The sequence below is a fragment of the Serinus canaria genome, chromosome 1A, assembly GCF_022539315.1.
Source record: "Serinus canaria isolate serCan28SL12 chromosome 1A, serCan2020, whole genome shotgun sequence".
Lineage (NCBI taxonomy): Eukaryota > Metazoa > Chordata > Aves > Passeriformes > Fringillidae > Serinus > Serinus canaria.
This window is the reverse complement of record NC_066314.1, coordinates 62337107-62364338: the sequence shown is the minus strand read 5'-3', so window position 1 is coordinate 62364338 and position 27232 is coordinate 62337107. Positions and strand designations below refer to the sequence as shown.

The 27232-nt window shown below is 42.0% G+C and overlaps 1 protein-coding gene across 1 annotated transcript in view; it reads left to right on the top strand.

Annotated features, from left to right (window-relative positions):
• The window catches only part of LOC103819711 (tyrosine 3-monooxygenase-like), a 28851-nt gene extending 3517 nt beyond the window's left edge, over positions 1–25334 (top strand). The window contains exons 4-12 of the mRNA XM_009094253.3: positions 1824–1891; positions 3056–3106; positions 6669–6814; positions 11778–11913; positions 12559–12628; positions 14311–14367; positions 17344–17439; positions 22934–23067; positions 24771–25334. Coding sequence (XP_009092501.2) covers positions 1824–1891; positions 3056–3106; positions 6669–6814; positions 11778–11913; positions 12559–12628; positions 14311–14367; positions 17344–17439; positions 22934–23067; positions 24771–24930 — 918 coding nt within the window. The 3' untranslated portion in view covers positions 24931–25334. The remainder of the gene's footprint in view (positions 1–1823; positions 1892–3055; positions 3107–6668; positions 6815–11777; positions 11914–12558; positions 12629–14310; positions 14368–17343; positions 17440–22933; positions 23068–24770) is intronic.
• The last annotated feature ends 1898 nt before the right edge of the window (positions 25335–27232 follow it).

Below are 27232 nucleotides of genomic sequence, written 5' to 3'. Positions count from 1 at the left end.
AGGCAAAGTACTGGGAACAAACAAACAAACAATCTAACACTGATTTCTCATCAGAGGCTCCCAGCTTTAGTGCAGATGAGATGTGAGTTAGGCACAGACACAAAGGGGACTCCAAAAGGCCATTTTGTCACTTGACAAGTCAGGTCACAGAAGCATTTTATTCTGTCAAGTATCACACAGAAGCAATCCATGGAAAGGACAAAAAGAAGAGTTACTTTGCACTGAGAAATGTAGTGAAGATGTAGGTGTGTGTCAACAGAATCTACCAGGAAGTTTTTGTCATTCCCTTCTCTGCATGTCTGAATTCTGTTTAGTCCCTTTCATTAACCTGCAGCAGGTTTTGTTGTGAGCTGTGTACAGTCCTGTGTAATTTGAAATGGACTTTTCCAAGTCCAAGAGTCCATCTTCTATTTTTGAGAATCACACATTCACTATAATGCTCTAGGAGAGCTTCATGTCCTCCTTAACCAGGGCATCTTTCATTCTTCCTTATTTCTTTCTGGATGTCCAAGTGTTTGTAATTTTCCTGAGCTAACTCTTAGGCTGCTTCTCATTAGATAAATGAACACACATAGGGAATTCTTTGAACTGGACTAAGCTCCCCTCATCCTTTGCCAAATAGAAGGTGTGAGCACTGAAGAGGCTGAGAGAAAGCAGCAGTGGTGTTTCTAAATTGCTCTACATTCTGTAATTTAGATTTATTCCCACTCAATACTTCTTACTGAAGTATTGAGTGGGGATAAATCTAAATTACAGAATGTAGAGCAATTTAGAAACACCTAACCAGCTGAAAACAAGTTACCTCAGGCACTGAACATCACTTGTCTGTGGCAGGAGAGAGCACAGTGTGGGCTGATTTACCAGGGCTCAAAAGTGGAGAGGCTGGAGGAAAACACAAAAGAAGCTGATGTACAGGGAGCTCAGCAAAGATTTTGCTTGTACATTTCCTACCAAGCGCACAGTTTGGGTTGTTTCACTCCACACCCTCAGTTTGATCTTTACTGGCCAAAACCATCAAACTGACACCACTGTGACACCAATTTCTGGGCTGCCCTGTCACTGGCTGCAGGTCCCCCAGGGAGGCTCCTGCTGCCCAGAGGGTGGGGACAGGGACACAGGGACAAAGCTGGGATGGAACAGCATCTGTGTGAGTCTGGCCCAACAGCTCTCTGTGTGCTTTGCATGGACTTGTTACAGCCTCTGACAAGCACCTGAGTGAACATATTATCCACAAGACAAGACAAAATAAATGTGCTCTCAGGATCCAGCCCTTTCCTCAGGTTCATGCATCCAACACTCATTAACTGCAGGGTTACTGGTATTATTGCTACACTAAAAATTATGTGAATAAACCTAAGGGACAGGTTTGGCTTGCAGTGCACAAAGTGGTTCCAGTAAATGCTGAATATTTTAGAATAATAAACATTTGTACAGAGATGCTGGTCAACACTGTTTTATGAATTATATTAGCACACAGTCCCAGATTTAAGTTTTAATTCCTACTATGGATGATGTAAAATTAAAAGGAATGTGGTTCCATGTCTGCATGCATATTCAGTATCTGGCAAAGACTGCTTGAAGTTTTATTTCTAGTAAACACAGAAGGAGCAGAAAGCAAATGCTGGTATTCAGCAGGTAAACTTCCCCTTTAAACAGATACCACAGAGTCTGTCTTTATCAGAACACAGCAATAAATGGGCAGTGAGAACTGGGCGGGGAGCCTGCACTTCCCACAGATCCAGTGGTGGTTCTGATGATTTCTACTTATGCCCACAGATCTCTCATGATGTAAACCTGTTTTTCCTAATGATTGTCTATCCCAGGGATGCTCTGACCTGGAGTACAGCAAGAGGAGGGCGTTCTTTGCTGACCTGGCCCTGAACTACAGAGAGTAAGTACAAAGCTGCTGAGGGAAAGTGCAGTGGCCCACACCGTCAGACTGCATGTCCAAGACATGTCAGAGATGTCTCCTTTGTCCATGGATCAGTGGGGACACTTTTGAGACAGCAAAATTCACCCACCAAAGCTTTCACTCCATATGAAATAGACTCTTGTGATGACACAGCAAATATATTTTAAGACAAAAATCTTAAGATTGCATTCACATATCCCAATCCAGTGCTGGATTTTGTTTTAGCAGAAGTGATTGCAATATGACCCTTTATTTCAATTTTCAAGTTCCTTTTAGGACTTGGTCCTGAGCTGGGACTAAAGTTTTTGAAGGAAATTTGAGAAACAATATTTACAAACATATTTTTGGTGGTGGAAAGTGATTTACTAATTTTGTTATTTGCTTTTTAAAATGTCTCTGTCTATGCACACTAACTACCCAAAAACATGAAAAGCTCTCAGTTCTCATGAAAGTGATGGAAAATGTTTCTCGTTTTTGTGAAGAGCTTCAGCAGAGCTACACTGCTTTCTGACAGGGTTAATCAAAGCTATAAGTACAACTGGTTGTGGATTATCAGCCTCATGGTGTCCAAGAACTGGTGAAGTCCTGTGAGACCTTTGAGTACAGTTTTCTCTCTTCCACCAAGTGTCAGAGCAGCCCAAAAGCAGCATTGAACTGACTCAGAGCTGCAGAAGAAGCAGCAGTGAGGAAGAGGAGAAAAGACCACCCATCAGAGGATCAGTGCTAACCCCACAGTGGGTTAGCTGTCTGAGCAGCTCTCTGCTCATGGGTTTCTGAAAGCTTCTCTGTGGTGGTGCTGAGCTGGTCCCATCCTCCAGGGAGAGCCCCTCCAGGCACACACTCTTTGTTCTGCTTGCTAGATTGCCTTCAGCAGAGGTGATGGCAAGCCTGCAGGTCTCCAGTTCCATCTGTGAACCAGACACAGCTCCCTTTCTCACATATCCCTCTGTTTCCTCCCCACATTGTAACAGAAGAGAGAACACCCACATTAGAGCTGCCCAAGACAAATAGATGGTTCATTATTTACTATTTCGCTGTTTCTGTTTTCATTATGGCAAAAATTCATGGTGCAGGCAGAAAAAAAATTCTTGGAAACTGAACTTGAAATCTTAAAACGTGTCATATTTCTTCTCTTCTTTACAGAGGAGACCCCTTACCTCACGTTGAGTACACTGCACAGGAAACAGCAACTTGGTGAGTTTGGTACTTGTGCTCCCACTGCTGGGCCATTCCTTAGCAGTTCCAGGAAAGACTGGCAATGGGACACAGCTGAAACCTTTTTAAAGTGTTCTTCATCCACCTCACATTTTACTCTTTGGTTAAATGTCACCTTTGGTCATTTGCTTTGCAGAAAGCCATTTTTAGGGCTGGTCACTTTCTAGAGCAAAAGGCATTTTCCTGGCTATCTCCCTGCCTGCAGATCCCATCAGGATTTCAGAAGCCAGAAAACATCTGGACCCTGTAAAATAACTTCTTCTGACAGACCTCCAACTCACCATAGCTATGGTGCTGGCAGAAATATCACATTTTCAAACTTGTTACCAGGAGAAAATGCCCACTCACAGGACAGAAATTCACTCAGAAGACATGGCTAATTCAATATTCACAGGACAGAGGAGCCTTGCTTGTTCTCCTTCAAGTATTCATTGCTTTTAACATGAATATGCATCATTTTCCAAAAGGAAGGTAGAGGAAATTTTGAAATACCTTTCCAATACATAGTATTTACACTGTAAAAGGGCCTTAGATAGCATATAGACATCATATGAAATTATAGTAAGTTACTGTTACAAGGGTGCAGCATTTCTTCACTGGGGCTTTGTTTCTCCTAAAGGTCTGCCACTCAAAAAAAAAAAAAAAAAAAGAGCCCAAAACATAACCAATGAATTACCCAAAATATTCAATTAAAAGAACATTTTTAAACACTATGTGAAATATGTAGCAAATTTGAAAGGGAGCAGAGCTCTTATTTCAAAACCCTCTATTTCCACTTGCTGCCACTAACTTTGAGATATTTCAGTAAGCAGCAGTAATTCCACATTTGTATGATACTACAAAGCATTAATTGTCCAAGAGTCTCAAGTAAGAGCAGAGTCCTGGGATTGTGCAAGGTGCCACATGTGCACATAAGAGAGATTCTTTGTTCAGAAATTTAAATGGAAAGAAGGACTAAAGGTGGGGGTAAGAAGAATGAAGACCACATTTTCTAACTGTGCAACTGAAAACCCTAAAACTTGAGTAATTTTCCCTAAATCACATGCAAAGTTTATTCCAATGCCAGGACTTAAATCCATAGAACCAGATGTCTCATGCCAGAACCTCTCTGGCATCCCATCTCTTTCAATACTTTATTTTAAGTAAAACCTACTTTGCCACAGAAATCCACAACCACATAAAAACCTTGCATCCAGCTCATCCAGGAGGACATGCTTTTATTAAGCTCAATTAGGTTTTTATAGCATCTTTCAATAGTCAAAGATTGATGGTCAGTGTCATGCTCATGATTACTACCACCAGCCAACAATCTTGGCATGGGATGGCGTGTGGGAATGTCGTATTTAAGAAAATTTAATTTTGTGTTCTTTCCTGTTTTTCTCTTTTATTGCCAACCTTCGTCATTCCAGCTCTTCTCCACCTCGAATTAGACCCATTGTGGCAACAGAATAAACTTTTAAAGGAGTATCTGCCCATTTCCTTAAACAGCCAACCCCAGCAACCCAGGTTGTCCTGTTATGTAAAGCTGTTTTCCAAAATTAGCCTTCCCAGTTGTTATCACAGCCCCCTGAGGCTGTGCCCTGAGGTCAGCTGCATTACAGCACAGCTTAATTGGGCTGTGCAATTGCAGGGGAAATTTGTAGCACAAACTAAACTCCCTTGGTGTCCCTCTGAGGAGCTGCTGGATGCCTTCAGTTTGTAGCAACGTGGTTGTAAAAATGAAAACCAAGCCAGCAAAGAAATAGAGCTTTCAGAAAACAGAGGGTACAGATGATCTGGGCTTTGGTTTTCAAAGCAGCTTCTTGGAAGGCCCTGAAACTAAGCAGTCAGAGATGCCATATGGGTGAAAGCTGAGTAAGAAAAATGGAGAATTCAGGAGAAAATTATGGGGATGCACCTGTCACATCTTCATAATGAAGCTGAATAGTGCCACTTTTATTTCCTCTGAAAAATAAGGAAATTTATGTAAAATTAGGTTTTATCTTTAGTCTTTCAAGCATCTGGCTCCATCTTTCGCTAGGATGCCCCTTTCTAGAGAGTTTCATAAAGTTTGCTTCCAGCAGTTCTTTCATACATGCTCCTCTCTTGACTTTGGGGAGTTTACTTGGATTATTGTCTTAGAGGAGCACTCAGCTTTGGGTAATTCATCCCTGGTCCCTGGGACTGCCTGCATTTCTGTGGTAGCCAATGTTTGGACACACAGCAGAATGACACTTTGATAAAAGAGACCATATGTGCATAAGTGTAAACAAGGCTGCTCTCTCTAAACTCCAGTCTGGGCATGAACCCTGCACTGGTTCAAATCCCACACAGCCCCACTGCAGCCAGTAATATTCTATGAGGAAATAAGCCAGGGCAACACTTGAACTCTAGTCCTCCTCATTTTTTCCTAATTCCTCCATGGAAATGGCCCAGTCTCCTGTGGCTTTTGCAATAGTGACAGCAGCCACTGTTTCCCTCTGTTCTTTTAACTTTTTTTCCTCCTAAGGTTTTCCTCCCCTGCTTCATTCTGGTTCATTATGACTCCCACACTGCGTAAGACATTTGTGCAAATAAAGAGCCATTACCAGGGACTGGCTCTCACCTCCATAGCAACAATAGCATCACAAAAAGGAGAATAATAATAATAATAACAATAATAATAATGGTTTAAAAAAAAATTACAAAGCCTATGAAAGGTCATTTCCCATACCCAGCATTTCCAAGAATGATCTCAATTTTCATAAAACAATGTTTATAAAGTTGTGGAGACCCTAGGGCCATGTCTGAACAAAAATAACCATTTCTATAAGGTTCTTTGCCATCCTATTACTACTTGCTTATTTTGCAACAGCTAAATATAATCCAAACCACAACTCCAAATCCAAGTACCATCAAGTTTGTGAGAAGCTTAAAGCCTGTGCCCAAATCAGGTTACATATATTATTTTCAGCTGGTCTCTTTTTGTATAGTGGGATAAATGCTTCAAGAACCTGGCATATCTTTCAAATACATAGCCCATGACAGGCACTTTGAACTGCAAAAACACAGACCTCTTCACCTGTGCAGATATTACCCTTCAATATCAGAAAAGGTGCTTTTCCCAGAGGCTTTTAAAAGCAAATCTAGGCTGGGCTTCAGGGTGGGAAAGGAGGACCAGCATTTCAAGTTGTACCCAAACACAGAAAGGAGGGGAATACCTGATTCATTCCTTTCCTAAACTGGGTGACAGAGTATCCCAGAGTCAGCTCTCTTCCTGGGATTTCCCTGGTGCCTCCAACACACTCAGCAAGAAGGTGCCTAATCAAGAAACACTTCTGCATCATTATTAGAGTCCTGTAATATTAAAGGACAGCTTCTGAAGGTTAAGTGAAACAAAAAGCCCTTATGGTTTGCTGCATATAACCAGGATCAGCTTTCAAGCACGAGATGTCCTGAGCTCAGATTTTTAGACCATGACCCCTCTGCTGGGGATTTACATCTCTCTCTGTGGATCTGTGGATGGCACAGGTAAGTACTGCTTTATTGAGGTGTCTCACTCTGGCCAGTTTTTGATTTTCAGGAGAGAAGTCTACAGGAAGCTGAGGAGCCTTTACCCTACTCATGCCTGTACCCAGTACCTGGATGCTTTCCAGCAGCTGGAGAAGCACTGTGGCTACAGAGAGGATAACATCCCTCAGCTTCAGGATGTCTCCAGATTTTTAAAAGGTCAGCCATTATAAACCATGGTTTATTCTAGGGTTCCCTGCACCACAAACCATTTCCTAGGAAACAAGCTGGTGAGCAGAGCTGAGGAGCTCTAGCACAGGGCACTCATTCCAGGCACGTGGAGGGACCCAGCTGGAAGTTTGTGTGTGTTCTGGGAGTGGCAGCAGCTGGTGAGGCACTACCCAGCTAATCCCTGCACGAGCAGTGCTCCAGTCACAGCAGACACTGCTCAGTGCGACTTCCACACTGCCTTTTTGTGATTTTGGCTGTTTTATGTTCTATAGCCATGCTGATAGTAAGACCCAAACACATGCACAGGTACATACCTCTCAAGTACACTTTTTTTCCTGATCCTCCAGGCAGGATGGGGATGTGTGCTAGAGAAGATGATTCCAGGAGATCCAGCCAGCAGCTGCCTTGAAACAACTCTGCTTCCTTCTGCCTCCGCAGCACCACTTGTCACACTGAACTGATTGGTGCCTGCCCTGGGGCTGACAGGAGAGCACAAAGGCTGTAGTGCTGGCCCAAAAAGGCATGAAGAGGTCACCTTAGGAAAGGGACACACAGGTTAGCCAGGCTGACCTGTTAGCAAGGAGCAGGAGAGTAAGGGGGCCTGCATTGTGAGGCCACAGGCTGCATGGATTCCAAGGCCAGGTGCTTTGTGTAAACCACCTGATTACCAAGAATTACCAAAGAAAGGGGGTCTTTAAAGCCTCCTCCTCAGTGAAAAGATGTGACAGAGAGAGGACAGCTTCTCACCATGATGTAATACACAATAAAAAATATGGCTTAACTTGAAATAAATTGTACTTAAATACAATACTCAGAAACTCGAGTGACCTGCTCCATATAAGAGTAGGGGGTACCAGTTAGCTTGAAAAAGCTTTCTGTGTCTGAAGAGTTTTCTAAGACTTTGGCATTTCTCATGAAGATTAAGCTGTTTGATGACAAGGTTTTTATTGCATGTTTAGTGTGAGGGAAGGGAGGGTTGCCATGTGAAAAGCATCTTCCATGACCACCCTTGCACCCAGCTGTAGGAATTTTTCTGTGTAGGCATTATGTATTTTCTCATGCATTCTCACTTCTATTTAAGTACACATCTTACTTCCCTCTTTATAATAACTGGGCTGATAAATATTTTTTTCTCTTAAAGTAGTTGATCTCATTTAATTTACACAATAGCTGACAGCAGGGAACTCCAGGAATTGTGATTCTGACTTGATTATCACAGATATTCATATCTTTCAAGTATATCAGGTGATTTCAAAGTGGGAGAATTTAGGATAGTGTGAGACTATGCTGCCATAATCCTATTTGCATTGCTCATGTTAATTGACAGGATTTGATTGCCTGGAGTCTGCTCATTTCCTTTACAGGCTCTGCTTCTAAATATTCTCTGTGCCATAAACAAAACAAACTAAACAGCAACTCCAAAAAACCTGCCAGTAATGTTTGGAAAGCTGTTCTCAATGAGTTTCAACTCATTTACTATAAACAGAAGGTGTCTACAATAAGCTAATTGTATGAACTTCCTAGGAATGAGTATCAAGCATTCCAGATGCATTTTATTCCATTCTGAAATGGACAGCTAAGGAAAATGTAGAACTGTTCATAGTTCTTGAGACCACTGGTCCTACCCTCATTAAACTGTAGATTAAAATTAGATTACTTTAGCCATCAGATTATGCATAAATGAAACAAATATTTTTAGAAGAGCTGTGTTAACAGCTAGGCACTGTTAAGATTAAGACTCTTAATTAAGAGTGAGGAAACTATTTTAATCACGTTATGTGAGGCTTTGAATGGATATCTTGGCTCTCTTTCCTCTAACAAGGTCATTTCACTATGCAGAATGCTTTTTAGAATAGCATGAAGATTGACATTATTGCAAGGCCCAAACTCAGGCTGAGTCAGAGGCATCTGCAAGGTTTAAAATCTGACCAAAAGTTAAAGCATATTGTTCTGGGCATTGACCAAACTCCTCTTAAATGCTGTCAGGCTTGGGGCAGTGACCAGTTCTCTAGGGAGCCTGTTCCAGTGTTTGACCACTCCCTCAGAAAAGAAAAGCTTCTGAATGTCCATTCTGAACCTCCCATTGTACAGCTTTGAAAATAATAAATGGGAGGCAGAGAAAGACAGAGAGAGGGGGATAACCTGGAAAGAAAGTCATCATGTGAAAACCAGCCCACACAGCCAGATAAACTTCCATCTTCTCTTTAACTTAGCAGTATCTGTGAACATAAGAGAACAACTCCTTTTGATTTGGTATGAGATCTGTCTGTTATTACCTATTAGTAAGGCTTGAAGAGACCTGAACTGTACTTCATGAGTATTTCACAATTAAAGGGAATTGAGTAGTTAACAGTGTGAAGGCTTACACATGGCGAGCGTTTTCCTAAAGGGTTAACTGGATGAACCTAGGCACATCTTTCTTTCTAGGAAAGATGTTTGGATTTAGGCAGTCATTGTGCTCCACAGCTGGAAGAAATTACAGCCAGTGAACTCGAGCAAGCTCACACTGCAATGCACAGGCTGCCTGTATACACCAGTTTTTAGGCCAAGAATTGAGCCTTGCAGATCACTTTAGGTCAGCTGCTCAAGACCTTCTCTGCAAGGCACTTTGATTTCCCAGATCTTTGGGCAGCAGGTCCAACCAGCCACACCCCCAATTCTCTGCTGATTGCTGGTTTTATTGTGCAGTCATGAACTAGGAGTTCAGGTTTGCAGATATTACCTTCTGCAGATGACTTTTTCCTAGGGCTCTTCAAGGCAGCTGGCCAAGTCTGTTCCATCAGCAAACTGTCTGATTCACTGGCCTCCAGTTAAAAGGACATCTCAGGGAACACAAGCTGCAATTTTCATTTTCCCTCCTTCTCCTCCAACATGGATGCTAAAGCTATATAAATTTCTCTAGACTCTTTCATAGTCTTTCCAAAATTGAGTTACTAAGGTATTGGTTTTCATATAATATATTTTTCAGTTAATGTAATTTTCACTCTGAATTCAGCCCAAAGATTACCAGATTCTGAAATTTTCATATTCCTCTGGATTGGACCAGCAAATAAACAAAGGTAGATACATAATCTCCACAGTTTTTTTGTTTTTGTTTTTGTTTTTGTTTTTGTTTTTTTTTGTAATTGTTCATTTCTGAGGCAGTTCTGTACTAATTACTTTTGAATTGAGTGGAGCAATAGAGGATATCTGTGGCAAATGCCCACCACCTAGTCCATTACAATGTCAGGAAAAAGCACTTCTTGCTGTCCTCTCATTCCTCTATTTCTTCATGTATTCTGTCACTTTGATTTTTTTTTTTCCTTTTTTTCTTTCTCTGGGTGTTTTGTTTTGTTTTGTAATGGGAGAAGTACTAATAGCCTGACAGAGTAAGACAAGAAATTCTGGAAGAAACACGAAAAAACAAATCAAAACAAATCTTGTAAATGGCTTGGTTTCTGGGTGGGATTTTTTTGTTTGTTTTAAAAAGGAAAAAAAAAAGGTTATAGGCTTCATGACACAATAGAATATGGAAGAAGAATTGAGAATAAAGTAATATCTGATTTTTTTTAAAATGCAGTTTTATGCTTTAAAGAAGACGAGATGTCATTTACAGGAGCTGAAAATGAAACACAGATTTTGACTATAGGACTTCAAAAAGATTATCATTGGCTCACTTTGAAAGCGGTGATTTTCAATTTTCTTAGCTTTGCAGACCACCAGCATGTTTCCCATGGAAATGCAGAGTGTGTGTTCTACTGGCCACCAGACTGGTTATTTTTTTGGTTATCTCTCTCAGTCCTTTCAAACTAAGGCAGGATGCTATGGGGTAACACTGGGTGTACCAGCTGAAATCACAATGCAAAAGTGCAGCATCCTTCTGTGTCCTGTTCTGTGGACATGAGCAAGGCAAAACACCTATGGTCACATCACTGGGAGGCTGTGCAGTGGGTTCTAGACAAACATAATGGTAAAAAAAAGCAAAGAAAGAAAAAAAAAAAGAAAAAACACCAGTGTTGGAATTTCAGGCTCTTTCTTGTTCCAAGAGCAGGGGGGATAATACTCAGGAAATGTTGTTTTTGAAGTCTCACTCTGAAGTTCATTATCCTCACCTATTACAATCTCACAAGGTGTGAGTTCTCCCTAGCAAGTCGAGAAAGTGCCCTAAAATGGTGCCTGTTCAAGGCTATTTAAGTCCTAATCACCCAATAAACAGTTGACATCTACATTATTTATGCTTCTAACCTAACTATGATCACCCAAAACTCTCAATGAGGGCACCTTTCATCTAATTGGAAAAAATCACCCAGATCTGTGAAAAAGAAGGAAGAAGAAGGTGAAGAACAACAACTTGCCTCTGTCCTAAAACCTCCATCTTGCTTCATATTTATTTCTATATTCTAAACGACTAAACTCTAAGTTTTCCACCCCGTGATATTACACACTTCTTACCAGCTACACATCCATCATCCCAGTGCCATTAACCAATTTTGGAAGTCTTCTCCACAGCCCCAGGTCAAATGCAGTGTTCTCTTGTGGTCCTGTGCCTTTCAGCACAGAAAGTTTAAAATTCTCAGCATCCAGGCTTCCAACACACCAGGTGCAGGTTCTGTTCCCTGTTTGATTGTAAGGACTGTGTGTGACCTCAGATGCATCCCTGCAGTGTGGAAAGTAGAGAATTGTGTGTATATGTGCAAAAACGTGCACTGGGGTGGGCAGTACTCCCACCCCTCGTGACTCTGCTCTGTGACTGCACACAGGATGGATGGACATGGTCACACAGGTGATCCCATGTTGCAGGAACTGGTCCTGTACCAGCACAGGGGCACATCCATCATGATAAGCCATGGTGTGCCTGCTATGCTTGGTGGAGGAAACTATTCCAACAGAGCAGGAAGGATCCCTGATAAAGTGAACCTACTGTGTAGTTAACCCTAGAAACAGCTGAATTTGGTGTCCCTTCCCTTTGCAGAGAGAACAGGTTTCCAGCTGAGACCAGCAGCAGGACAGCTGTCTGCTCGTGACTTCCTTGCCAGCCTGGCATTTCGGGTCTTTCAGTGCACACAGTACACAAGGCATTTCTCCTCTCCTATGCATTCCCCAGAACCGTAAGTTTGATGCCCTGACATAATTCCATCCTTCTGAATGTGTTGGGGATCATTCTCCTGGGACTGGCTCTGGAGTTCCATCCAGTAGTCTACAGAACAAAACAATTTGAGAGACTGGTAGCTGGAGAGTTAGAAGGGGAAGTCATGCATGAGAGGGTGTGGTTCTCTGTCCCTTTTGCAAAGTTGTCCGGGGAAGGAAAAGACTAAAGAATATCTGGTTTAATCTTTTCATCCTGCCTTCAGTTACCATCTGCTGGGGTTTGATTTCCTGCTGTGAAATTCTCCCAGTAAGTGCTGGCCAGACAACAGCAATTACATTTCATGAGAAATTACAAGTTCACACAGAGGCTTTTGTTGTACGCTGGGACAAAACAGGGACCTTTCAAAGATGTTGTGACATAGGAGGTTAGTGCCCATGCCACCCCAAGGAGACAATAGTCAAAGGGGCAGGGGGCAGCTGGCTGCCTGTGGCAGGAGGGAATGCTCTGATCCTTGCAGAGCCAGGCCAGGTGTGGAGGCAGGCACCGTGGAGCAGCACTCACACCAGCTCCCCTTGGGGTCTGTTGGCCAAAGTCCTTCACAGGGAGTTCAATGGAGGGCAGGAAAGGAAGCCTTTGATAAGCAAGAAGGTCACTTATTTTTCAGAGACTGCTGCCATGAGTTGTTGGGTCATGTTCCCATGCTGGCTGACAAGGAGTTTGCCCAGTTCTCACAGGTAAGAACATTTCCTGCTGGCCCTTTAACCAGCTGCTCTGGATAGCAGGCCAGAGTGCCTTAAATACACTCAGCTCACCATGCAATGCAGCTCTAAGACTGGATTGAGCCTGAGTCACGACCTCCAGGCGTGGTGGGCTAGCAGCCACCTGGGAGAAGTTTCCTCCAAGGGAGTGGTAGCAGTGCTCCCTACAGACCCAGTGTGAGAGGAAGGGCAGGCAGAGCTCCTGGGGCTTCTCCGTGGGAGGGCTGTGTCAGTCTGGAGAAGGATGTCTCTGTGGGGCTGGAGGCTGAGCTCTGCTGACCTGGCTTCCTGTCCTCTCCACCACATGAACCTACACAGCTGAGCCTCCAAGCTGGTTCTGTCTCTGGATGTACATTCTTGTCTCACAAGAGACTTTAATTGTGTCCATCACCATGTCATTCATCAGAGTTGTTTTTCCCTTTACAACTCACCAGATTCTCACAGCATTGCTCACACTGGTGAGGAGGCTCCAAAAGGCAAACAGAGCTTCTTTGTACAATCAGGGGCTATTTAGTACCAGCAGCCAATGTCAGACCCAACTGAACTCAATGACCTCTCATAATTAAAGACTTCAGAACTTTGAGTGTTCCTCAAAACCATAGCAGAGGGAAGAAGACATCTCTTTGTCCAGGCTTATCAATCAGTGGCCAGTGTGGAAACTGGGGATAAGATCAGAGGGGTAACATGATGCAGGTCCCAGCATGACCTAGGTCCCTGAAGAAATATCTTTAAAAGTAAATCAGTTCGCTTCATATGATGTGGTTTCCAGTTGTATCAACTTAAATACATGCCAGTTACCATTTTGATCATAAATATTGGTTATTACCAGAATCAAAAGAGTAGTACCTTAAGCATCCTAGTCATCTATAATTTATTCTGGAAGAAACCTTTTTGGTTCAGTTCAATACTGGAACTTCAGACACATTAAAAATAAAAGACTTCAGCAATTTCACATCTTTCCATTTTCTTCTTTTCCTATCAATAGTAGACTATACAACATGAGATCACATTCAGTGAATTTTCACATTTCACTTTTTTGTCCCCACAAAGTATTTTCACAGTCAAAATTCACCCCATGAAAATTCTTTTTTTGCTCCATTCAATATGAGACAATGAATGGTGAAAATACCCTTGTTTTGTTTGTTTGTTGCATGATATGGCTCCTGGGATAGCAAAAAAAGAGACATCTACGATTTCCTATTGTGAGAATAACATTTAACAAGGAGCACAGATGAAAGTAAACAGAATCATCCCTGCACAGATCTGGCCTGCTCATAAGGGCTGTCAGAAAGAGTGAGGGACAGAAAGGTAATGGCAAAGATAAAACCCACCTTTGCTGTCCTTCCTTCTCATGCCTCCCTGTAAATTTTTGCCTGGTGCAGATAGTCCAGCGTTAAGACAAGAGATGGTTAATTTTTACACAGAGAACACTGAGGATTAATCACTCATCTAATGTGGCTCCCAGTGGTATGTAGCTGGGGGCCAGGGAGAGGTAGGCATCCTGGAAGCCATGGAAGGTCATTTTGGGTGACAAAAACAATGACTAGTTCATGCTATTCATGCTAGAAATGATGTGGCCCTCCCCCTTCCCCTCTTTCTCTCCCTTGGGCTGAATAATCACACTAGTGTAACACTGTCTGCTTGCTTACTTGCTTTAGGATATTGGACTGGCTTCTCTTGGATCATCTGAAGAGGAGATTGAGAAACTGGCCACAGTAAGTACAGATGGCAGTTTAATATTAGAGGCAAACCCCAAACGATTCACTGCGTATCCCTTGCTGTGCAGGGAAGGCTTTTTGTGCCTCAGATTGGCTACAGAAATGGGAGCAGCAGCAGGATTGTCTCCTCTCCTCCACAGGTTAGGAAGGTGCTGGAGCAGGGACTGGAATCCCTCTGGGAGAGCCCAGAATGCTGTGATTCCACCTGAGGAAATGTTTACACTTCTTCACTTTATAAGAATATAAGCTAAGTTAAGTTTCTTAAGCTAAGTTTTTACAATTTCAGATACAGGATGGTCCCAACTCACATTCCAGACTCACCTAAAACATTGGACACCCAGTATGATACCTGTATTTTCTCCTACACGAGGTGCAGAGAACCATCACAGTTTGGTTCACCCCACGTTCATTGACCTCACCAAATAGGTGAGCACTTAAAAGCAATTTGGGAGCAGGTACTGCCATTCAGTTCTGAGTCACTAGGCTCTCTACAACCATCCAAACTATTTGTACAGCCCCTTACTGCCATCTTAACTTGTTCTGAAAGTTGTCTGGAGGCCAGGTGATTTTTTTTCTGATAATGGCACCCATTTACCAGTCTTGATGATTTTTCCAGAGGAGGAGAGGAGCCTTACCCTCCCTGAGCTGTATGAGACTCATTTAGTACAGGTAGTGAATGAGAGGAGAATGTCACTCCTGAAGTTCCTTACCCAGTGCACAATCCCACTCAGGAAGGAGGTTGTGGCTCACCTAAAATCCATCTGCACTTATCCATCCTTGGGTTAGGACTAGGTAAAACCACCATTATTTTTGAAGATTGCTACAAGTGCTGAATCCTTTGTGATTTCATCCAGGTCCTGGACTGGTGATGTGAGGAGACAATGACAGTCCACATTTCCTCTTCCACTACCTGAGTCTGGAGAGGCTAGAGTGAGATTAAGATCCATGCCTCTGCTAGGGGTGAAAAATTCCAAGTCCCAGAGAGGCATTTTGCATCATTCCCCAGGAGCTGGTGAGATTGGGTTAAGGCCTGTGGTTTATAAAGTATTCCTCTGCAAGCACCTCTTCCTGATCCTGAACTAAATAGGCCTAGACAAGAGATAGGGTAAAGATCAGAAGAATAAAGGGTCTCATCAAGGTTAGCATCATCTAGGGTTTGGGGAGGTAGAATAGGGGCACCTTTTTAAAGGACTCCCTGCAGTTCAGGGTCTGTGAGAATACAATTTTGAAAGTGCCATTCAAGTATTCTGAACAGTAAACCTATTCTGGATTAACTATTATCCCAATAGTCAAATGTTTAAAATTCATATACCTAATCTGGGCTTACAGTTAGAGTTCCTTTTCTAAAAAGGGAAGACAGAGGAGAACCTGAAGTGCATTCATTATCCTGACATGAAATCGATCATGAATTCTAAGATTATCTCTCAAAGTCCCTGTCATTCCCTGTTCTTCATAAAGAGAATTTTGGTAACTAGCTTAGAAACTTCTTTAAAGAATCTCAAAATCTTTGCTATGGTCTAAAACATTTGTAAGACAACTTTTGAAATGCCATTATTTCATTCAGCCCTGTGACTTCTCCAAGCAGGTGGATCCATGCACCAGAGCTGAGAAACTGCCAGCGTCCTTCTCATCCAGAGTACCACTAATGCATTTTTAAACTCTCTTAAAACAGTGAGAGCTTGAAAGAACCTCACTATCCAAAATCCAAATGCAGGATATCTTAAGGAACACCAAAAAGAATTCCTCCTCCTCCCGTGTCCCATTTTGCAGTCAAAAAAGCCTCCTGCAAAATGAAGATCTCTTCATTTTCACTAAAAAGACTTTTCATTGTGAAATAATAAGAATAAAGATTATTAACAGAATATAAACACATAATTATTTGCTGAACTGTAAAGAAAGCAACTCAGGATCCTGCAAAAGGAAAGATCCTGGCATGTTTTTTTCTTCAGTGATAAATTTGAAGGCTAAAACTAACTCACCAAAATGAAAAGGTGTGTAAGGGGGGGTGAGAGAAAGAGACACAATGTATGGAAAAGGCAAAATAGACAGAATAATATGGAGCTTTACATAGTTTTACAAATTGCCTGTGGTTCTTTAAGCAGAGTCCTGAGAATGCCATACCCATGAAGCCAAGGTCTGTCCCTGTGTATGAGGCAGCAAAGTGCTCTGTCTCTAAAGGAACCTTGAAGAGTGTGAGACAAAGCCATATCCTTGAAGTGCCTCATTTTCCACGTTTTCCCTTTGCACAATGCCTATCCAGCTTCTCAGGACATCAGGCTGTGTCCAGGACTTTGTCCCCCACTGCCATTTTCCTCAGATTTTATAATAAGGGAAGCATTAAAAGTTTGGCAGGGCCAAGAGTTGCTTTCATCCCGCTGTTGTCCAGCAGGAAAGGGAAGTATGGTCCTAAGGATGCTTTTATCACAAGAAAAGTCCTGAGAAATGTATCTTTGTTTTCTGCTGGGGCATGACTAAGATATAATTGGCACAATAAGGAAAAAAGCATTCTTCAGTTCTTCTGAATGAGCTCACACAAAGAAGGAAGGAGACTCTCCTTACAAGTACCTTTGCAAAGGTGCTGAACCCTCTGTCAGGATCTTCCTGTCCTTCTGGGGACTGTGAGTGGAAATCTGACAGCTTCCACTGACTACAGGAGGCTCTGGGCTAAGAGGTTGCGGGGTAATTAGTAACATCTTCCAAAGGAAGAAAAGGATATAACTTTATTTACCCATGTATATTCACTTAAAATTTAATTTTTTTTATAAGTGGGACAACAAGTTTTGAAAAATTCCATGTTACATTTAGTGTGGGTTATATGCAGAGGGGAAAAAAGTATTTTCTTAAAATATGCAACTATAACATTTGAAGACACAATGGTATTAAGAAATGAGGATAAAAAATTAAAGGAAACATGAGAAGCTTAAAAATTCCTGCCTTTTCAGATTCTTTTTCACAAGTTGTTCTTATTCCCAGCTTTACTGGTTCACTGTGGAGTTTGGCCTCTGCAAGCAAAATGGATTGATCAGAGCTTACGGGGCAGGACTGCTTTCATCTTATGGGGAGCTGATGGTATGTGCCAAGTGTTGGAAACATTGAAAGATTTCTATAATCCACTTTCCTGAACTCTAGTAAAAGCAAACTACATTTTTCTACAAAAATCAGTATGATTTAAAATTCAGATTTTTCTTCTGCAAAGAAATAATTCTTCCTTCACAGAAGCTGCTGCACAGGGGAAAAGCTGCTGTGGTATGGTACCTGTCTTTAATCTAAAGAGATGAAATGCAATGAAAGCAACCATCCCATAAAATATTAGATTTGTTTCTTCCTGCTTCTGCCAGCAGTGATGCAGCTGACTTTGACACAAAACTCAGGCTCCTTTCTGAGTTACTCACTAGAGGGCAATATTATCCTATTATGAGCTTGGCTGTTTTTTCCATGCCATTGACATTCACACACATATGAACCAAAAAGGCACCGATTGATTGGACCAAATGAAGTGCAAAGAAACAGGAAGTAGCATGGACACTGATAAAAAGAAATTGTTTTATCATTTGTCATTCCTAAATACATTTCAAAACTAATGTCAGCTCTAGTTTTACACAGATCAAAATCTGCAAGCACAGGTTTTGTACTGCCTTGCTTAGGTAGATTTACTGTAGAAAGAGGACTTGTACACTTTTACAGAAAGTGGGTTTCCCCTCCTTTGACCAAACAGCTGATAGGAGAGATATTAATTTCTCCTTAATTTTGAAGAGCACTGATGCAAGTGATCACTTTTTAATTGCAGAAGCCCTAAACTGGTATCAGCAGGGCTCAAATGCTTCAAGCGATGCAGATATTGGATGATATTTTTTAAATGGGTAAGAGCCAAAGGAAAATAAATACCACTCTTTTCAAGCATTTTTATGAACCAGGAACCATTTTTGATTTTCATAGGAAATATATTTTAAGCTTAACACATAAACTCAGCAGCCTAACAGCCAGATGCATGATACATTCACATGGAATTGTGGCTGAATTAGCAGAGCTTGGACTCCCTGAACTGGAGATAGTTGGGTTGTCATGACAATAAACATTTTACAAAACTCTCCCAGTTTGGTACAGGTCAGCCCACTTCCCAGTCAATTGACACGAGGGAAAAACAACATTTTGATGTCTCTCAAGGCATTTCAAGCACTAGTCCCAACAGAATGGCAGCTGAAATTAACACAGGGAAAGGGGAACCTTCCCAGACATCAACCTTCACTTTTACCACTTGGTGAGTTTAGCTTTGTTTTTCCTCACAACACTTGCAATTTGGAGATGTTTGTGGGGTAACTCTGTGGAGAGGTTTCTCTCTTGATAAGCTGAAAGATCTGCATGTTCATTAGCCCTCTAGAGGAATAAATGTTATTTATTGGTTATTTATTTCATTAGCCCTCTAGAGGAATAAATGTTGTTTATTGGTTATTTATTTCATTAGCCCTCTAGAGGAATAAATGTTATTTATTCCTTTCTACATAGCAACCTGATCCTGGCCTGATTGCTCATCAACTTCACACTATGTGCTGCTGAAGCTACTGTTTTTCTGGGAATCCTTCAGTACTCCTTATATTCACTGAAAACAAATAGGAAACATAAACCTGCTTTCATTTACCTGGTGAAACCAGAAGTGTCCAATCAAAGCATAATTCAAGGCCATATTTATTCTACTCTGCCTGGCTTAATACTTTATGGCTCTAAATCAAGTTCATTTACATGTTAAACAGGATACTAAAGGGCAGAGGTAATATTATTGGTGATATTTATGTAGCTTCCATTGCAGCATGCATGACAAAATCCATCTGATGTGATCACTTCCTTTTTCTGTTTAAGCTTTCCTCAAATGAAGGTAAAAATCACATCAGAAATGCTCACTTTTGGTGTCTGGAGTCAAGCTTAGCAAACTTGTACTCTGTCTTCTCTATTTGCACCCTTTTCCTCCTCAGGCACCAACAAGCTCTTCTGCTTTTGGTTAAAACCATAGGCAAGGACTGCTTGTGCACAAAACTGTGCTATGTAGAACCAAAAAGCACAAAAAACCTGTGCTATATAGAACCAAAAAGCACAAAAACCTGTGCTATATAGAACCAAAAAGCACAAAAACCTGTGCTATATAGAACCAAAAAGTACAACAAAACTGTGCTATATAGAACCAAAAAGTACAATCTCAAACTCCCTGCATCTGAGGCTGAGAGGGAAGTCCTAACTGAGCTGATAAATGGCAGGGCTTTGTCACTGCTTTTATCACTGGTGATTGTTGGATAAAGTTACTGGATAAATTTTTGATAAGGCAGGGTCTACCTCTGTGTTCATTCATCATATTAGTGAAAATACAAGCAGGAGTGGTAGCCTCTATATTCAACAGGTAATGAATAGGATTATCCCCTTTCAGCATGTTCATCTTGTGTACAACACCTAAATCAGAAGATGGGCAAGCAGTTAACCAGCAGCTCTGCCATGCACCCTGCAGAATCCCTTTGGGAGCTCTGCAAGTTCCTCACTGTGCATCTTCTTGGACAATGGCACAGTGGTTCTGTGCAAGTCACCTTGAGCTCCTGAAATTTGTTGTACACAAGTTAATTACATCCATGAACTCAAGTGCTGAAGTTTCCTTCTTTAGCTGATTGATTCAATCTCATTGATTTTTATTAAGAACAAAGCCAAAATACAGAAATATTTCCACTTATTCGTTCTAGTCTGCCTGTTCTGATTCTAACTTCAGTGCAGGCACTGGCAGTGTGGGTGAAGTGGTGAGGTCCAGTGCCTGAGCACCTCTTAGCAAATTGCAAACCTGTACCAGCTGCTTCTTTTACAGCTGGAGAGAGAAAATCTTTAGTGCAGTGCCTGTTTCATAGAAAAGATATTTTTTTTAGAAATAAAGCAGTGTCTAGACACATCTGTCAGAGAAGATGAAGATTGAAAGATAGTGAGGCTCATGATAGACTTGAGTTTATTGCTCTAGATAAGTTTTGTTGCTGCTCAGCAGAAAGTAATTATCCAACCTAATAATTATCTGCCAGTCTTCTCAGTGGGACCAGACACAGACTTCTGCATGGAGGTCCCAGACTTGACTCCCCATCTCTTTGCTGATCAACACATTTGGCACAGGCAGTGAAGTTTTGGCACTTTGCTGGCAGTGAACATAGCAAATCCTGTAGGAATCTCACTGCAGCTCCTGTGTTGAAGGAGCACCCTGCAGCAGCCTGGGCAAGGGAGGGCTTTCCTTGGACCTGAAGGCTTTTAGGCCAGGAGCAGCAGAGTGATTCAGTCACCAAGGAGGGAATAAGGACATGAGTTAAGGTTAGATGGCTGGCTACAAGAAGATAACAGCTAACCAGTGGCAGAGGGCAAGCAGCAGTCATCCAGCTTTTGTTATATGAGAACTTAGCATCAGCAAGAAGCCTGGGAACATCCCTGAGCTGCAGCCTGGACAGAGTGGCTGTGGGTGTGTGACTGTAACCAAGGGAACCACATCCTGACTATGAAATCCCTAAAACATTTCCCTTTTCTCCACAGCACCCACTCTTACCAGTTTGAAGTCAGCTTCAGGTAGAGATTTTCTGTGCATGAGTTGATCCTGCCCAAACTCAGGGCATAATTTGGGGGTAAGGCAGAGGATGAGAGGAAGAGCTAGGCACTCCCTGCACTTGAATCCCTGTTATATAACAAAGCATTTAGTAACAGCAGCTAGGTATCAGAAGGATAACCATCCCCAAGTCTAAACTGAGCAGTTGTAATGTGTCTGACTGCTGGCCAAACTTGCCTCCTCTGAACTGTAAGAATTCCTCCCCAAAAGCTCTCAGTATTGCACTGTTTATTTCACTATATTCTGTCAGCTGTTCTACATTATCCCAAATGCTTCTTCTGCTAATACTCAGCTGGACTCTGTCCTACATACTGTAAAATCTTATGGCTCATACCACAATTCTGGCAACACTCAGTGCTACATATGCTTTTCTTGCAGCACACCCAGTACTTAACTTGTAGAGGCCTTTAAGGCCATCCGGTTTCAAGCTGAACTTCCACTGAAATCAATGGGATTTCAGTTCTGCTTTAACACTGACAGTATAGTGGGACCCCTGTCAGGTTTTGAGTTACTGAAATCTTTTCCCATTAGTTCCCCAGAGCTTCTAAGATTCTAAGAGCAGCCTCATGTTTGTGTCCACCAACCATCTTCGATTGTATGAGTGCTATCCAAGGTTTACTCTTCAATTACACGCTGCAAATGAAGAGCAAGAAAAACACCACCTTTTATATATTCTTGGGAGTTTGGGGGAGTTTGGTTTTTTGGGTTTGGTTTTTTGTTTTTTTTTTTAAGCCTGGTATTTATTTCTGCACCAGTTCATTGAAATGTCTAAATATGTGCTTAGGAGTACTGTCTGAATTTTTCCAGCTAGCAGATTGAAAGTCTTGAGCAGCAGCACCCACTCTTACCAGTTATTTACAAGTAGCACCCCGAGAGTAGACATTTGGATTATAAAATGGTGAAGGGAGTCTCCTGAAGACTGGGGAAGAAGAGAGAAAGGGAAAGAGACAGATCTCAGAGAAGAGTGGGTACTAAAAGAATGTCCCTAGGTGAATGGGGCCCACTGCCCAGTCTGAAGGTGGAAATAAATGTCTCAGCATTGATGGGATGAGTTCCTTTCTCCTTTGGTTTTGTACTCAGGGCACTTCACCAACCTGGCCAGCTCGAGGCACAACCAGGCACATCTGTGCAGTTCAAATGTCACTGGGGCTGAGCTAGGTTTAAAGTGCCTCACTTGGGTTTCAGGAGCAGACAAAATATTTGGGAACTCACTTTAAGTCTAAGCAGAGCTGTCTTCCCAGGACTCTGTGCAAGTGCCAAGCTGGTGGCTGGTTTAAAAGGCTTTTCCTGTACATGTAAACAAACTCTGTGATGTACCTCTGACTCCAGTGTGCACAGAAGTGGCTTCTATAAACCTCCTGTTTGCCTAGGGGGGAGCAATGTAAGAGAACTGGAGAAAATCATATAGGAGGACCTCTATGGGTTCAAAAGTACAAATGTGCACATGCAGTATTGTATTTATTTATGTATTGGATTTCAGGAAGATTTTAGGTTGCTATACTGGCCTGGGAGCTGTGTATAAAGTACCAGAAGCACTCTGTCTTCTGATCTTCATTGCAGCAGGAAACATGAAATTTGTGACAAGGGCTAGGGGACTCTAAGTGATGCTAGACAGGACTGTGAAACTTCTGTGATGCAATCTGAAAGCAGCATATATTTTTTTCTCCTGGATATTTATATTTCGGGGGGTGGCATAGACTTTGCCCTCCCTGTGGACCTGGCTGTGATATTCAGTTGTACATCACTGTAATACAGGAAATATATATTTCTTTTATCTTAAAAAATCTTTATTATTTGGTTTATTAAATGCTAATTATGAAAATCAGCTCTGACATATGAAAGAACAGGACTTTATATGATGCCTAACTACTCTCCAAAGAGAATTTTCTGTCCAGCAGGGACTAATTCTTTCTCTGTTCATTCACCTGCTCTAACCGGTGCTGCTCCTGCTACAAGTATGCTTTGTCAAACAAGCCAGAGTACAAGCCCTTTGATCCAGAAGTGACTGCAGTTCACCCCTATCAGGATCAAGCCTTCCAGCCTGTCTATTTCATAGCAGAAAACCTGGAAGATGCTAAGGTCAAGCTTAGGTAAGTAAAGTGTTTGTGGGTATTTTCATTGAGGGGTGCACACTGGGTTGATTCTTAATCTCAAATACATCTATTTACAAATTATTGCAACAACCATGCCAGGCTATCTTGCTGCACCTGCATAGTGGCTTTTGTACCACAAGGTTAAGCTTAGTCTCAGAAAAGGTTAACAGAAAGTCAGAATTTATTTTTGCTCTGCCCCGTCCCCTTCTTCATCTTTGCAATGCTTCATTTTAGCACCTTCTGAAGTAAATTCTGTAACTGAACTGTGAGAGTGCAATCCCACCCTATGTGCTAGTCCATACATACAGGTCCTGAAGAACTGATTTACCCAAGGTCACATGGAAATTTCATAGCAGTCTCTGGAATTAACAAGGATCAGCAGGGGGCTTAAAAACAAGATTGCCTTTCTCCTCTGATTATATCTGCACAAGAATCCAGAATCAGCATTCTAATTTCTACAAAGTAGCTGTCTGCCACCTAAATAACATTATTTAAAATTAGCTTGAGGTGTTTCTAAACACATTTCCTTAACTGTGTGAAGTTGTGCAGTAAGGATGTTTTTTTTCTTTTTCCCTTTTTTATTTTTTTTTTAAAGTAAGTAAGGTTTAAATTCTGGCCTTCATCTCCAACAGTTAGAACAACATGACCAATTCTGGCTGGAGGCAGGATGTTGGTTGTGGAGCTACTGGGGAGCATGCAGGAGCTGAAATGAGGAATTTATTAGAGGAAGAGAGCCTGAGCCAGACTTCTTCCCTACTCTCCTCGCCTCTTCCCCAGAAGCACTGTCTGCTGGGGCTATAGCCATGGCTAATTAGGCTCATCATCTTAAATCTAAATGCTCACATTATAATTTTAATACGTGTAAAAACGTGGGTGAGAGCTCACTGGCAGAAGAGAGAGGACTTGCAAAGCATTTGACTCAGGCAAACCTGCAAAGAACGTACGAGGACAAGGAATACACCACTCTCAGGCATGGAGCTTTTTCATACATTTTTTCAAGACAGTTGCACAGCCAAGGCTGCTCAAAATAACTGAAAGCACAAGAATCTGTCAGCACCAAAAACATAAGGCAACATCAGTACAGGGGGTTCCTACCAGCGTGCACTTAATGGAAATATTGTAGAAAATGGCAAGCAATCATGTTTTTTCTTTTAATAGAGACAGAAAAGTAGCCCAGGATGCCTAGTATCAACAGGTTTTTAGAATATTACACAGAAAGAGCTGCTCCAGGTTATTTCTTGGAAGTGAAGGCGGCAGACATGCTGTGCTCCTGCATTCCTCAGCTTGTGGTTGTAATAACTCGGAATTGTGTGAAGGCAGAGCACTGAGAGCACAGACGGGACCCAGCCAGCCAGGCTGACACCAGGCACTGCAGATCTCTGGGGCTGCAAGAGGCTCAGCCTCAGCCAGCCAGGCTGACACCAGGCACTGCAGATCTCTCTCTGGGGCTGCAAGAGGCTCAGCCTCAGCCAGCCAGGCTGACACCAGGCACTGCAGATCTCTCTCTGGGGCTGCAGGAGGCTCAGCCGTGGGCAGGATGTGCTGCACCAGGCAAAGCTCAGGAGAAGCAGTGAGGAGGTGTCACAGCAGCCTCTGGTCCCCAGGAAGGCCATGAGTGCACCCTGAGAAATGAGGTCCTGCAGGTTTTGCACTTAAGGAAACGCGTTTTGAACCAGAAGCTCTGTCCTGTCTCCCCACAGGAGCTACGCCATGAAGATCAAGAAGCCTTTTGCTCTGCACTATGACCCCTTCACCAGCAGCATAGAGGTCTTGAACACACCACGGAAAGTCAAGAGAGCACTACACCAGATAAAAGAAGAACTGGAAAACTTCTGCCTGGCCCTTGAAAACCTCTCTTAAAACCACAGCAGTACATCTCACCTGTCACTGAGATACTTGTAGGTGGTGCTTAGTGATGAAGTTGTACTCACAGGCAGAAATCTTAAATGCACAAACCAGGTAATGTTTTCACTATAATTTGAGCTGTTGACTTAGATGAAGTAATGAGCTCCTGCTTAGAATGTTTCAATCACAAACAAGCCTTACTCCAATTTTTGGTAGGTGATATGAGCATACTTATGTGTTATGGGACCCTCAAAGGTTTATTCCTTCCCCTGCCACCTTTTCAAGTTATCTGTCACAAAACAGCATGGTAACTTTTCATCCACACAGCCTTGTGCTTGCTGCCTTAATGATGAGATCACAACCTCTTAGGCTGGCTAGCTGCCCACAGTCAGCAGTCCTTGCAGCTAACTCCTTGCTGCTAGCAATTAGCAACACCTATTGCCCACAAAGTATGAATGGTCCCCTAAAAATATGCAAATACAAGAGTTTGTTAGAGGAGCACTTCTGCTCACTATTTAAAGTACACATCCAGTAGCCTTGAAATACATCAAGATAATTTCTTGTCACATTTAAGATCACAGAATATTTGTACCGTCATTGAAAGAAAAGGAAGAAAATAAAATGTCCAAGGTACTCTGGCTCTGTCACATATAAAGATGCTTAAATTGAATGGGAAATCTCATTTCTAGGAAGGAAATTCTTGTGTAAGGAAAGATTTGTAAAAAGCCCTTTAACAAATAGGCTTCCATTGCTTTTTTTTTTTTTTTTTTTTTTCATGGAATTCAGATTCCCTTGGATTCCATTAGGAATCTTTGCCTCTTGTTGATGTCATGATGATTGGAGTAATGATCAAAAGGTCAAATCTGTGGAACACCTGGTGGAAAACCTAAGATCAACCACTAGCAGCCGTATAGCCTTGCTACAGAAAAAATATCTGGTATGTTCTGCAACTCATCTCATCTCCCTCTCCAGCTCCTGAGATGTGCCTGAGATGAAATTTATTTACATTCCACAGGTCCCATTTCCCAGAATCAGTCTTATTATTGCCTATTCCAGACTTCCATGTTGTTTGTGTCCCCTTCCTCCCTCTACAATGCACAAAGAGAGGGTAGCTCAGAGAAAGATGATGCTCCAGACCAGAAGGGTTCCCTCTCCTCTCAGCAGCAGTGCAAGCAGATGGGGTTGATGCAGTTTACATGCATGGCATAAGAAGGGAAAATGTGGATCTCAGGGCTCAAGCTGGGTGATAGTTATCTACAAATGTAAAGGTAGATTTATCTCATGCCACTTAGAAGCTCTACTTATTTATTCAAAATTGTGTTTAGCATGTGGCTGCCTCATCCACTGCTACCCACCAGCTGCCCACTACCCAGTGTACAGAGCTCTGAGGAAAATGTGAAGTGGTTTGGCTCTTGATGGAAAAGGAGTTATCAGAAAACGAGTTACCATCTCTGCCTGAGCTGCTTGCCGTGGGATAGGAACAGGTACACAGGCAGCTGCCACAGAGCAATCCACAGGCTGCTATTTCATACAGACCTTATCTCACTTTATGTCATTTTTTTCCACTTGTCAGGCTCTATAGAAACTGTCTTATTGAAAGTTAATAGAATGCTGGTTCTTAAAGCTTCATGTCTACAGCACTTCCAAACATTTTCCCATGAGCAGCAATATTCAGGGTCTGTGGATCTGCTGCAACTGCTCCATTTTATTAAAATGTGGTGATGCCTGAAAAATTTTGAAGTATCTTGGCAGAAATGGCTATGAGACCCCCTTCCTCTTAACAGCAGGAACATCCCAATCTCCTATTTTATTTTAATTTGTTTAAAAATTCTACTCCAGGAGAACACTTGCATATCATAAACCCTGTTTTGCTAGAAATTCAGCCAGGGACAGAGCTGAAGTGGGTTCCTTTGCTTCCAGTATATTTCTGCTGTGATGGAAGACGATCTCTCAGCGTGCTTTTATAGGTTTAATTCTACTTATCCTGCTCGTAAACACACACACACAAATACCATTCCTCCTCGGAGCAATTTGTTTTCTTACATATTGTAATAATTTCTCTGTCTGCTTCCTGCCAATTGGTGCATAGGCAAAAATATTTGATAGCTCACAACAGATTGTTTTCAGAAGTATTATTTTCATCAATCGGTCCTTTTACAGTGAAAATTAAATCATGTGCTCCAGTTCTGTGTGTTTTCCTTTTCTTTCTTTTTAAGTGGAAGATAATGCCAGAGCGGAAGAGCTATCAAAATATTTTCTATAGACGGACTCTCTGGGCCATAGGGTCTTTTTCATGTATTCCCTCTGAAACGGCTGA